At 48.3% G+C, this 13,576-nt stretch overlaps 1 protein-coding gene across 15 annotated transcripts in view; it reads right to left on the bottom strand.

Annotated features, from left to right (window-relative positions):
* Positions 1-13,576, bottom strand: part of ARPP21 (cAMP regulated phosphoprotein 21) — a 166,734-nt gene that overhangs the window by 39,235 nt on the left and 113,923 nt on the right. For all 15 annotated transcript variants that reach the window (XM_043979558.1, XM_043979562.1, XM_043979559.1 and 12 more), the window contains 3 exons: positions 7,574-7,743; positions 6,249-6,353; positions 4,102-4,362 (listed from right to left, as the gene is read on the bottom strand). In XM_043979558.1, coding sequence (XP_043835493.1) covers positions 4,102-4,362; positions 6,249-6,353; positions 7,574-7,743 — 536 coding nt within the window. The remainder of the gene's footprint in view (positions 1-4,101; positions 4,363-6,248; positions 6,354-7,573; positions 7,744-13,576) is intronic.

Raw genomic sequence — 13,576 nt, forward strand, 5'->3', positions numbered from 1 at the left:
AAGTGCAGGTGTAGGTATATTTTGTTCTATTGGGCCACAGAGGTCAGAAGTGGGAATGATGGGTGGAAAGGGCAAAGAAGCACATTCCATCTTGATATTTGTGCACACACACACACACACACACACACACACACACACACTCTAACTTTTTTCACTGCCAAGAAGTAGAATGGGCTGCCATCCTCAGAAGGTGATGGATTCCTTTCCTTGGAGGTCTTTACACAGAAGCTACCTCAGCACTGGCCATTGTGTTCTTGAGCAGGTTTGATCATGGATGGGTTTGACCTCTCAGATTCTGTTAGTCAGGCCACAAGACTAGGGGCAACATTTCAGGAAGCTGGGTTAATAACAAGTAATTATGACAACCTCAAGAATGTAGGTGGCATCTTGCTCGGGGCTTCTTCCACGCCCTGCTTCTGTTGGAGAGTCTGAGGGGTGGTGGGTGAGGGTAGGGTATAAGTTATTGATTTTGATGGTTGACAGCCTTCAGAATGGCATCATAGATTCATGATACTCAGAATTGGAGGCCATCTAATCTTGCCCACAAATGAACAAAAGCACCTTCCTCCACAGACCCAACCTTTCCCCAAAGCCCTCCAGATAGGGGGAGCTCACCCCCTCTCATGGCAGGCCATTCCCCTTGAGGGCAGTGCTAACCATAAGAAGGGTTTTCCTGACTTCAAGTCTAAATTTGCTTCTTTTAATTTTCTCCCTAGTGCCCCTACATCTGCCTTCTGGGATCAAACAACACAAGCCCAAGCATCTCTCTACTATGTGAAGGGCTTTAGCCGATCAGAGAGAAGCATCCCTATGCTCTTCTCCCCTTCCCTTAACCTTCTCTTTCCCAGGATAAATGTGCCCAATTTTTTTACTTTATGCCTCTTGTGGCATCAACTCTAGGTTCACCATCACCATTCCAAGTTCTCATTTGAGGACATTCTCTAGTTGAACAATATTCTTCCACCATGGGATTCCTAGAGCACAAAACAGTGCTCCAAAGGTGTTCTGAACAGGGCCAGATCCCTAAGGGCTGGTCCCTCTCTTCATAGGGTCTAAAAGTTACTGTAACTCATTGACTGCCATATCACCCTGCAGAACGATAAGGGAGACCTTGATTTACTAAATGCATGGTATCTTCTTCCTCCCCACTTTGTATGTGTGAACCCATAGGAAAGCCTTTCCGTTTATCCTGACTGCATCTTACCAGCTCATTCTAATCTGTCCAGTTGTGTTTTTGGCTCCTGACTGCCCTCCCATGTGGCAGCTTTTGAGTCATCTTCATATGTGATGAGCAGCCATTCATGCCATGCCTTTATCCAAGTCACAGATAAATAATCCAAGACCAAGCATAGTTCCCTGAGGCACTCCATTGGAGACCTCCTTCTAGTGCCCTTAAACCACCAGTGACTACTCTTGAGGTCTGACCATTTTCCACCAACTCTGAATCTACTAAAAGAACCGATTGTCTAACTCACTACCTCCCTTCATTACCATAAGAACAGCCTGAGATACTTTGACAGCTGGATGTTTGGCTAAACCTCTGGCAGGATGTGCACCTCAGCCTCCTTAACCCAAGGAGGCTGGAGCTGGTCACCTTGGGTCCTGAGCCCCTCCCACGGCACTTGGCATGTGACCCACAAGGGCAGTGTGTCATGTTTCTATGCTAGTTTATCACTGGCTCACTGTACTGAAAACCAATTGCATGATGGAGAACAGAAATTTGGTTCAAACAATGAAGGGCACCTCGCTTCAGAGGAGAGCACAGTTGGGCTGAGGGAGCCAGTGCCCACAAACATCTGGGCCTTGATTTGACTCCAAATGATCTTGATCCTTTTAGAAAATCAGGTCTGTTTGGGTCCAGCCCTGCTGTGCCTGACACAAAATTGCTGCTTCATGAAGGCTTGTAGAGTTCTCCATGGATTATTGCCTTCAGCCACCAATGCCTGCCTCCAGGCTATTGACTCAGCCCACCTCAACCCCTCCCACCCCCACGTGGAAAAGGGGATGGGTCAGAAGCAGTGGGCCTCTTCTTTTCACTGATGTTGTCCTGTCTTCCTCTGTTCTTTGGGACAAGGACACATGTTCATATGTCCATAGAATCCTAGAACCTCATATGCATAAGGGGAATTTGAGGTCATCTACTCTAATCTATATCTAGTATTCATGCAGTCTGCTTGAATGCCTACAGTGACAGAGGGCTCACTATCATTCATGGGCAATATCCATTCCATCTTTTGGACAATACTGATTGGGATTACCCTATTCCTGGACCAACAATACATAGGAGAAATGGAATTTTTGATTTGTCTTCAGGACCACAAGTGGCAATGGGAAGTGACTAGGGAGGTCACTCCCTGAGCATCCTTGCCTGATGCTCTCAGACTCAGGGTGTTGTCCCTGTAAGTCTATAGATGGACTATTTGTTCAAGGTTGGCTGTCCCCCTCTCCCCAACCTGACCATGTGCTTTCATTGATCCCTTTTTTGTCTAAAGGACTATCTCGCTTATAAGCTCCAAAAGGGAATGCCTTGTAATCCAGAGGGGTAGTGTCTTTCTCTCTATCCTGTTATTCCTTTCCCTGCCCTGAGCACTTGCTGCTTCCCAAAGGTTAATCATAACATCCCGGGGGTTTTGCAGCACGTTTGCTTCCTTAGTGTAATGACACTACATGTCTTCATCCAGCAGAGTGTCCTATTTTTTCTACCTTGGGCGAAATCCTCTCTGCTGTACTCTGCCATGTTTTGCATTGGACAGTAGGATGCCATTTTTGCTGAAGGGCAGTAGGACCATCTGATGCCAGTACTGACTTCAAGATTTTTGATGTGTGAGGCTGATGATTTGTGCATTCCCCATAAGCACTAGAGCCCCACAGCCAGAGGAACATGCCTTTCTACTCAGTGTTGAGAAGAAATCTGGGAGGACCACTGAGGGTGAACAACTGCCCTTTTCTGAAGACAGCCAGCAATGGTGTGTGGTCTCCCTCAGTGTTGCAGTGGTTTGTGTATTTAAAGAATAATGTATTCATGACTTGAGTCTAGTGACAAGAGGAGACTGAAGCCACACTCTGAATTCTGAATAGCTCAGGAACAGTAGGGATTCCTAATGAGGATGGACTTTGGTCATATGTACACAACTGGAAGATGGGCCAGGAATCTCATCTGCCCATTTTGCTTCCTGACAGTAATCACCCATGCCATCCTGTTCAGATCCCCAGGAGATGGCTGTGGCTATTTGGCAGCGAGCAGTAAAACACCATCCATCTTGGAGGAGACAGTAAAAATCACTGATCTGTGGTGTCTTACATGTTTGAGCCAATTAAGGATGATGAACAGCACCTGTGGCAGCCCAGATGGGTTCATCCAGCCCAAAGGAGTGACTCGACACTGGATGTCCACTTCCCTTTCTCCTGCCTATTCAAAAGCAAGGAAGTCTGGAGAGAAGAATCTGAGAAGGCATCCTTGAGTCGCACAAAGGGCCCATCTCCACAGAGCTGGGAGCGGAAGGTTAGAGCCTGACTGCCTTCATTCACTAAGACCACACCTCAGCTGGCTCAGAGAAGTGGCTTGTACAGGTACCCTAATCCCCTGGAGTTCTTTTAGGGCATCATCAGCTCCCCAGCACAAGGCAGCTTGGAAGTTACCCTGGTGCCCTTCTTGGAGGAACAATGGAGAGTGGCTAAATTCAATCATTGTTGACCATTTATTTTTTTGTTTTGTTTTGTTTGTTTGTTTGGCAGGACAATGGGGGTTAAGTGACTTGCCCAGGGTCACACAAAGCTAGTAAGTGTCTAGTGTCTGTGGCCAGATTTGAACTCAGGTCCTCCTGAATCCAAGGCTGGTGCTTTATCCTCTGCACCACCTAGCTGCCCCTCATTGTTGACCATTTATTAATGGAATGACCACCCATTTCTCAGCTTTTCCTCCACCTTTTTACAACTTTTCAAAGTGTGTTGGAGCAGCACTACAGCCCCAAAAAGTCATAGAAAGGACATGATACCCACATGGAGATGGGCATGGAAATACAGTCGGGGGGAAGCTGCAAATCAATATGGCAGCCAAGCCCACTTTAGGCTGGACTTAAGTGAGCAGCTGAGTGTACCTACCTGGGCAGGCGAGGCCTGCTGGATGAACCCCTGGGGTGCTGGGGAAGCCTGGAGGACTTGCTGGGAGAGGGGAGGCCCTGAGCCTGAGAAACCTCCAGGAGGAAGCTGCTGACTCGTTGAGGTGAGGACATAGCCTTGCTGCTGTCCTGGATGCTGCAGGACAGGCTGTGGGTAGATGGGGCCAGTTGGAGGGTCAGGGGCGTCTCCTGATGACTGTCGGCTCAGGCTTATTTGGCTGAACTGGGTGGCCATGTCATCTCTCTATGAGTCAGAAAGCAAAGAAGGAAATGAATCCAAGTGACTGCCAGACATTTATCCTAGCCATGGCGGGGGTGGGGGTGAGGGGCAAAAAGGAGGCTCAAGGCCATGGATTCTAGACTGTGAGAAAATGTGAAGGGGTGAGGGGAGGAAGAGGGAAAGGAAATTCATGGAGGAGAAGACTGGATAGTTCAGTCCTGTGCCTCTTGTCCCTGGGGCTAACATCTTACAGCCCCGGCTGCTGGGCACTGAGCAGATGGAAGCTTCTCTTTCTGACCCCCACCCCCACTCCAAGCCCCTGAGGAGAGAAATTGAGGCTAAATTTCTCCATACTAACCCTAGAAGCATCAACCAATGCCCCACATCCCCCTCCCTTCCATCTGTGCTTCTGAGTCAGTCCAAGCCTGAGCCATCCACAGCAGTCAGGGGGTATGGTGGGGGATAACTAAGGCATTTATGTTATGCCCCACCCCCCACCGGTGAGCAACGATCTGGCTTATTAGACCAGGCAGATATGAAGGCATCACACAGACACAGACACACAGACACACAGACACAGAGACACAGACACACAGACACACAGACACACAGACACACAGACACACAGACACACAGACACACACAGACACACAGAGACACACAGACACACACACAACACAGACACACAGACACAGAGACACACACAGGCACACACACACACACACACACACACACACACACACACACACACACACACACACACACGGGAGTGGGTTGGTGAGTGCTTTACTCAAAGGATCCAAAGAAAATTAAGCTCATTAGGCTCCACTGGAGAAAACAAAACAGCCAGACCCTGTATAGGGTCATAAACTTTGTCCCTTTCCTGATGTCTCCTTGATGAGAGAGCAAGAATCCAAGTCTGAGCCGGTGGCTGGATGTTGAAGCTGCAGGGAGGATGGGGTTTAACCCCTCCACGTGGGCGGAAGCAGCCCTTTCCCTCCCCACCCCCACTCCCCAGGGGCCAACCCCGGGGAGAACCCAGGCCTGTTCTGGGGCCAAGAACTTCCAGGTGTTTCATTTAGGAGGAGGTCAGGCCAACAACAGCAGCAGCAGCAACAACAACAACAACACCCTGATGAAAAGAACCACAACACAGAGATAGACACAAGGGGACAACAGGCTTGGTATGTGTCCTGCTGCCCCACCCACCTTGCTGCTCCTCCATATCCCCCCTCCCTCCCCTCACAGACACACACAGAGACACACAGAGACACAGAGACACACAGACACACAGAGACACAGAGACACAGACACACAGAGACACAGAGACACACAGACACACAGACACACAGACACACAGAGACACACAGACACACAGACACACACAGAGACACACAGACACACAGAGACACACAGACACACAGAGACACACAGACACACAGACACACAGAGACACAGAGACACACAGAGACACAGAGACACACAGACACACAGACACAGAGACACACAGACAGAGACACACAGACACACAGACACACACAGACACACAGACACAGAGACACAGAGACACAGAGACACACAGACACACAGACACACAGACACACAGACACACAGACACACACAGACACACACAGACACACACAGACACACACAGACACACAGACACAGAGACACACAGACACACAGAGACACAGAGACACAGACACACACAGAGACACAGACACACAGAGACACACAGAGACACACAGACACACAGACACACACAGACACACACAGACACACAGACAAACACACACACAGACACACACACACTTCTCCATGCTCCTCCATGCCCCCTTTGCAGCCCTTCAGCATGGCCTGGGCCAGGCTTGCAGGGCATGCTAAATGAACCAAAGGTATAGGCCTCATACCACAGGAAATTGCTGCACCGGAGCCACTGGCAGGAGATGCTGGGGAGGATAGGAGACAGAGGGATACTGCCCTGATTGCGAAGAAGACTGCAGAGCCTGCAGGGGCTGGGGGAGAAACAAAGCCCTAGGTGAGACTTCTCTCCCCTGAGGTCTGTGACTCACCAGGGGCTGAGGCTGCTGGCTCGCTTCCCTTGCTTTCCTCCATCCCTTCTCACACCAAGCAGGCTGCTTGCCTGGGACAGAGAGGGGTTAGGGGCTAGGACTCTGTCTTTCTTCATCAGGTCACTTTTCCTGACTTCTCCTGAATTCAGTCTTGGGGCAGAGACAATGCGAATGCTCTGGGTGGCTTCCTGTCCCTCCCCCATGTCCAGCTTGGAGAGTGCAGAGGGAGGAAGCCTGTGTGTTTGCCAGACTCAGCCTGGAATTGGGCTTGCTAAGGTCCCTGGGTCCAGAAGGACTCGTTTGGGAGCCGGTCTCCTCCTCTACACCCACCATCATGACAACGGTTACCCATGGCCACGGCAACCTGACTCTGATCCCTGGAGAAGATGTTGTGGCCACATCAGGTGCCCTGCAGATGACTTTGATAACCGGGCCTCCCCACCCCCACTGCTACCAAGAGGAACAGCTACTATTTAGTCACCAAATGTGCTAAGGGCTGTCATAGGGATGGGCGGCCCCAAGAGAAAAACCAGGAGAGGTGGCAGGCTTAAAGTCAGGAGCAACCTGGTAAACGGGAGAGATGTCCCAGCCTGCAATGAACCACCTTGGGAGGATGTGGCGAGCTCTACCTCCTGGTAGGCCTTCCAGCAGAGACTAAACAACCCTTGTTGGGGATGTTGGAGAAGTGGGGTGCTTGCACTGGTGCCTTTGAGGGCCCTCCCAACTCTGACATGCTCGTGAAGGGGAAGGCTCACTAAAGAGGGCTGTGCTGGAAGAGGTTAGGATGCTAGATTTGTCCCAGCAGGCAACGTGGCTAGAGTGACTATGGATGGTGGGTGAGGGGTGATACACCCAGAGAAACACAAAATCTCAGAAGTGGAAGGGAGCTCTCAGGCCACTGAGTCCAACTGATGGAACTGCAGCCCAGGTAGAAGTGACTTGTCCAAGGTCACACAAACAGTAAGTGGAAGAAATAGGGTTTGAACCCAAATGACTGACTCTCGCTACTTTAACAGGCTACCTGCCAACTCCCTCCCAAGAAACTGGGGCACAGAGCCCCACCTCTGTCTAATACAACATGAGGAGAAGGTCCCATCCCCTTTGGAGTCCTTTCCTCTCCCCATCCTGTCCCATCCTAGCCCAACTAGTCCAGCTTCCCCTACCTGTGTGACAAGATGACTGGCCATCTGCTGCTGGGGTGGTTGCACCTGTTGTGGGGCCTGAGGGGAGGGCTGCTGCTGGGCCTGGCCCCCTATTGGGCTCCTCACAGGCTGCTGGCTGCTTGGGGGATTGTAGATGGCTGGCGTCCCATCAGGATTCACAAATGGTTGGCCTGAAACAGAAGAGGGGGCCAAGCTGAGGATGGACATTTCCCCCTTTCCCCCTTCAGAAGAAGAAATGACTCAAACAGACATTTGACCAAGTAACCCAAAAGGTAAGGGAGGGGGAGGCTGGAGCTTCTCTCCTGGTAATTGATCCTTTGCAAATGGAAGCATTTGCTCCCAATGACCCCACCAGCTCAGCCACGCTTGGGCTTGCTCTTCTGTTCAGCCTGGGAGCAGCTTTTAGTCAATAGCAATTTAAGGGCTAGCAAACAATTTTTCTACCCCCTGGGAGTTTTACCAGAAGCCTAATGCATCTTTGGGCCCCATGCCCTGTAGAGAAGGGCTGCCGAGTTGCAGGCTTCCCAGCACCATGAGCTGTGCAGTCACCTGCCGGGTAGCCGTCTGTCAGCCCAAAAAGGGAACAGCTAATTTCCAGTTAAGGAGCACTCACTGTCTCCTGCCCACTGGCTCATTCAGCAGCAGTTTAGTTCTGCCTTGAAGATGCCCCACGAATAGGAGCCCCTGATTCAGCACCCTTTTCTGTGCTTCTCATGAGTCTCTGAACATCCTTGTCATTGAAAGGGGCAGGGGACTCCAAAAACAAACGAATGAATGAACGAACAAACAAACAGATACCTTAAAAAAAAAAAACAAAACACTTTCCCTCTGTCCATGGTGCTGACATCAACACACCATTGATATGGTATTTCAAGGTTTGTAAATGGATTTCAAGGTCATATATTCTTGATATGGTGGGACCCACACAACAACCCATGGAAGTAGAAGCTATTATGATAGGATTGATATGGTTCCTTTTACAAAGGAAGGGATTGAGGCTCACAGAGTTCAGGTGACTTGGCTAGCCAGGGTCACCTACCTAGGAATCATTTGGGTTTTGGCATGAATTCTGGTCTTGCTGACTCCAAGTTCAGTACTCTATCCATCCAACTGCCCTAATCCTTCCTAGTAATGGCCATGGGGACACAGAGTTCTGTTTGGGCTGTAACTGCTGTTATCAGTGTTGACCAACTGGTGTGGATCAGGGAAGTGAGTGACTAAGGATTTGTTAAGTGTTTACACCATGCCAGGTACTGTTCTAAACACTAGAAATACAACAAAAGGCAAAAACATAGGTCCTCACATTCAACTTGGGGAAGATACCATGCAAAACTTACACCTGTAGGATATATCCTCCAGGGAAAATGGGAATGTTGGGAAGTCCCTTGCTCAGCTTGCTCAGCTTACTCAGCTTACTGGGTAGTGAGCTTTCCTGAAAGGCATTCTTAGGACAATAGACTTAGAGGAAAAGACATCAGATGCTATCTAGTCTAGTCTCCTTACTTTATAGATGAGGAAACTGGGGCATAGAAAGTTTAAGTGATTTGCCCAAGGCTACATACATAGTGTCAGAGATAGGATTTGAAGTTAGGCTCCTTAACTCCAGGGTTAGTGTTATTTCCATGAAACCACCACATATGAGGATATCTCCCTTTAGAAGGTGTAGCCATACCTGTTGGCAACCTGGAAGGCTCAGATGGCATCTACTTGGACATGACCAGGAATATTTCTTTGAAGGTAAAGTAATCCCCATAGACCTTTCCACTGGGGATAAAGCAATGACAAGGGATAGATTGTGGGTGACCTGGCAGTATGAGACAAAACTCCTCCTGGCACTAAGCTCAACAACAGTATTCATTGTATGCCTGAGCATTTTTCTCTTTTTGTACATTTTTCTTTTTAGTACAGGTGAAGGACCAGAGACCAGATCATGTAATCAGGTCCTGGGGATGGGGTGGAGGAAAACACCAGGGACTAACTTATCACCCCCACTCCCAGCTCCAGATGACAGCTTCTTAGCCCAAGAGATGGTAGCAGCCAGGGCAGTGTATATGTGGTGTTCAGAGAGCAAGAGCTCTTGGACTCTTTTTCCCTATATTGCAGAGTAGGGGCACACATACTCTCAATCATATAAGAATTGTGAGATGCAGAAATACACAGTTCAGGTGGTATGGCCCCCTGAACCCATCTTCTAAGAGAGAAGAGAGGGACTTCTGGGTGGCACCAACTTTGGCATCACTTTTTTAGGATTCCCAAGTTCAAGAGTTCTGGACCCAGCCTCTTAATAGGAAAAGAGGGGTCCCTGGGCAATTCTATCTCCCTAGAGAATGAAAAGGATTGAAAACAGCATCTCCTGTAATAGGAGGATCTGCAAGAAAATAAAGCCACAACAACACAGGATAGATGATGACAAGGACTTTGGCTTTTGCTATTAGTACAAGTCATTTGGACAGTGGAAGTTCAAAGGGAAGGCCATTATCACTCTGGCAATCTCAAGCTCATTTCCCCACTAAGAGTGTTCAAGGCATCAGGGGAATACCATAAGGCTGGATGTCTGAATAGGTTTTGGGGAGGGACACTGAAGATGAAACTGAGGAAGGGTGACTCACGAGCAACCCCATGTTGCTTCCCTTATGATTGGAGCCACAACCAAAATGGTAAGACTGTATCTGTAGGACTTGATTGCCCTGGGGAAAGGTGGGTCTCCATGAAGAAGAAAGATCATTTTATAAATGGTTTATGGACTACCCCAATCTAGAGCATATGTGTGTGTGTGTGTGTGTGTTGTTTGTATTTTCTGTGAGTGGAAAAGAGGCCTGGAATAGGACTGAAACATTGTTAACTTGAGTGCTTGCATAGGAACTGGAGACTCTTTCACCAAGAATTGTGGAATCTTAGACATAAGCAATAGTCTGGCATTTCTCAGAGTAGATACTATGAAGGGAGAGAGCAAATCAAAGATTTAAGACATGGAAATGCTATCCCTAAGATTGAGCCTGTTCCTGTGTAAGCCTAGACCTTAGGATCTTAGACCAAGGAACTCCCAATGGGACCATCAATAATAACTAAATTTTAATCTTTAAAATTCTGGGGCTGCCATAAACACGAGCTTACTTTGCACTCAAGTTGGAAAGATAATATGGAAAATGTAGCAAGGTATAGACATTTCTCATTATCCATGACATCTAGGTGGTACAGTGGATAAAACACTTGCCCTGAAATTGGGAGGACTTGAGTTCAAATTTGACCTCAAACACTTACTAGCTGTGTGACTCTGGGCAAGTCCCTTAACCCTGATTGCCTCAAACATCCGGGGCTATCTCCTGTTGTTCTGGTGTATATCTTGCCACTGGACCTAGATGCTTTGGAGGAGAGAGTGAGGCTGGTGACTTTGCACAGCCCTGCTCACTTAAAGTTATGGCATCACCTCCTGTCGTCATGGTCCTCTTCAGGAATGAAGGAGAAACAATAATAATAATAATAACCATTATCCATGCTATTGGAACAGAAAGGAAAGGGTGAATAAGCACCATTTCTTCAACAAATCTCCAGTTTTACAATGTCCACCTCAGCATCCTCTAAGCTCAAGGTGATCTGAGAATTTTCCTGATCAGTAACTGTCCAGCATCTTTGATGACCTTCTGGCCATTACTCATGAGAGGCAGTGTAGTGTAGCAGGTAACATGATGTTCTGGTTGTCTCTCCCCATTAGGAGAAACCCTTCCATTTTCTGGAGCTAATGAGACCATTTTCCTCTTTCCCTGTAATACCCAGTAGGTGATGTCATCAGCAACAAATACATGGAAGAGAAAACACAATGGTTACAAATAGACTCACTGTGAGGTGCTGGGGATGACCAAGGCCCAGTGGAGGGTGAGCTAATAGGGAGGAAGGCTCCAAGTAGCCCAGAGAGAATGAAAAGATGACTGGGAGCTGGACAGCCTCCACAGAGCCATTGACTTGGGGGAGGAGAATGTGTTATCAGTGATAGTGTAAGTTCTAAGCATGACTGATTGAAAAACAAATTAAACAATAGCCACAAAATAATGAATATAAATCAACAATTCTGCCATTGTGATACCTCCAGGCCACTCCTGAGGGCCTTTGGGATGAAAGGACTGAGACAATCACAACACAGCCCCCAAGGTGCAATATTGAGATGAAGAGTCTTTCCTTTCCTTCCCAAGCCTGGGGAAAACTGACAACAGGAGAGGAAGATACTTCATTTTCTATTGTCCAGAACGTGCCAACAGCTCTGAAACTTACTAGTGTACTATCTTACACCAGAAGTTTGTGAGCTGTGGCCCCTTTGTGGGCAGAATGTCACACTGAAACCATCTGGTTTTTGTCTTTCTCTAGATGAATAAGCAGTTGACATTCAGTGCTCATGCCCACAGAAAGGAACAAAGACAGGGGTGGCTTTCACTCCAGTGCAAAGATGACAAGAAACACAAAGGACTCTGGTAAATGGGAACAATTCTAATCCTAGAAGTCTTTCCCTTTAGTTAAGACTTGTCTTGGCAGATTCCCTTGTAAAGCTTTTGAGAGCCTGGGACACCTCCCTTCTTCAGAGCCTGGGGGGGTGTGTGGTAGTGAGGGATTTCTGATGTGCAGAATAGTGGCATTAATGACTCCTGAGTATCAGGTACCAGCTAGAAGACAGATGGACTAAGGATGGCTGTAAGTCTCAGGAAATCCAAGTCCTCAAACACAGTGTAAGGAGCACAACTGTGGGACTCAAATAGAGGATACTGGAGCTCTGATAGTGGTACCCAATGAGGAGGCTCAGTGACCTGGCCTATACTGGGCCAGGCTGCGAGAGAGACTGCCTTGAATTGTATCCAGGAAAGAGAAATAAAGAGAATCAATGAGCAAGTATGGCAGTAGACTAGGCCCTGACACTGAAGATTTAGGGGAATAGGGTGGGAGTGGGGAGGTATGACAGGCTCTCAATGGAAGAGGAAGAAAACATTTCTTTGGGTTTGCTAGAACTCCAAGGTCACAGAATATGTGAAAGTAGAAGCCAGAGCATAGAGCTCATGCACTGGGTGGGGCCAGGAAGGCTTTGTGGCCAGAATGTCTAGGAAGGCGCTCCGGACTTGGGGTTAGGATAGCAGCACTGGGCATTCCAAAGATTAGAAGCAGGCTAAATGGGCATTGGAGGAAAGAGGGAAGGTGTCCTGAAAATTGGCAAGCAGAGTGATATCAGAACCAATAAAGGAATGCTAAAGAAAGGCAGGAAAGCTGTGACCTGTGAATGCAAAGGGAGCCTGAAAGATATCATTGGAAGGAAGCTGGCTGTGGCCAAGGAGAGCAGTCTTTAGGGAATGTGTCCACCAGGCTGAGCTCTGTGGCAAGATGCTCCCTGGCTTCTTGGAAAAGAGTTCATCTCCTCCAGCTCTTCCATCTCTGTTCCTGCTGCTGCTATTGGCAGAGGTGACTCCCTCCTTTGAACCCTCTTGCTGCCCTGATGGTGCTTCTCTCATGAGAGGGGTGGACCTCCTGGGTCCTTTCTGCTTGTCTTACTGTCCTCAGTGGGGACTTGTCTTTAGACCCATTGCATTTTTTTACACAGCAGGTGTCCAATAAACACTGGCCTCCATTCCCTTGGGGCAGATAGGTGGTACAGTGGATAGAGCACTGGTCCTGGAGTCAGGAGGACTTGAGCTCAAATCTCACCTCAGATACTTTCTAACTGTGTGAACCTGGGCAAGTCACTTAACCCCAATTGTTTTAAACACCTGGGGCCATTTCCAGTCATCCTGATGTATATCTTGCCACTTGTCCCAGATGGCTCTGGAGAAGAGAGTGAGGCTGGTGACCTTGCCCAGCACTGCCTCACTTCAATCCATTTCAGTGCAAGTAAGTGATGAGGGATGAAGGAACAACAACACCTCCATCCCTTTAGTTCAGGTACATACTACCTCCTAATTGGCTTCTTTTCCTCAAAGACATATAATGCACTACCACCAGATTAATATTCCAAATCTCAGACTTGGAGCA

Source organism: Dromiciops gliroides, chromosome 1, assembly GCF_019393635.1.
Source record: "Dromiciops gliroides isolate mDroGli1 chromosome 1, mDroGli1.pri, whole genome shotgun sequence".
NCBI lineage: Eukaryota > Metazoa > Chordata > Mammalia > Microbiotheria > Microbiotheriidae > Dromiciops > Dromiciops gliroides.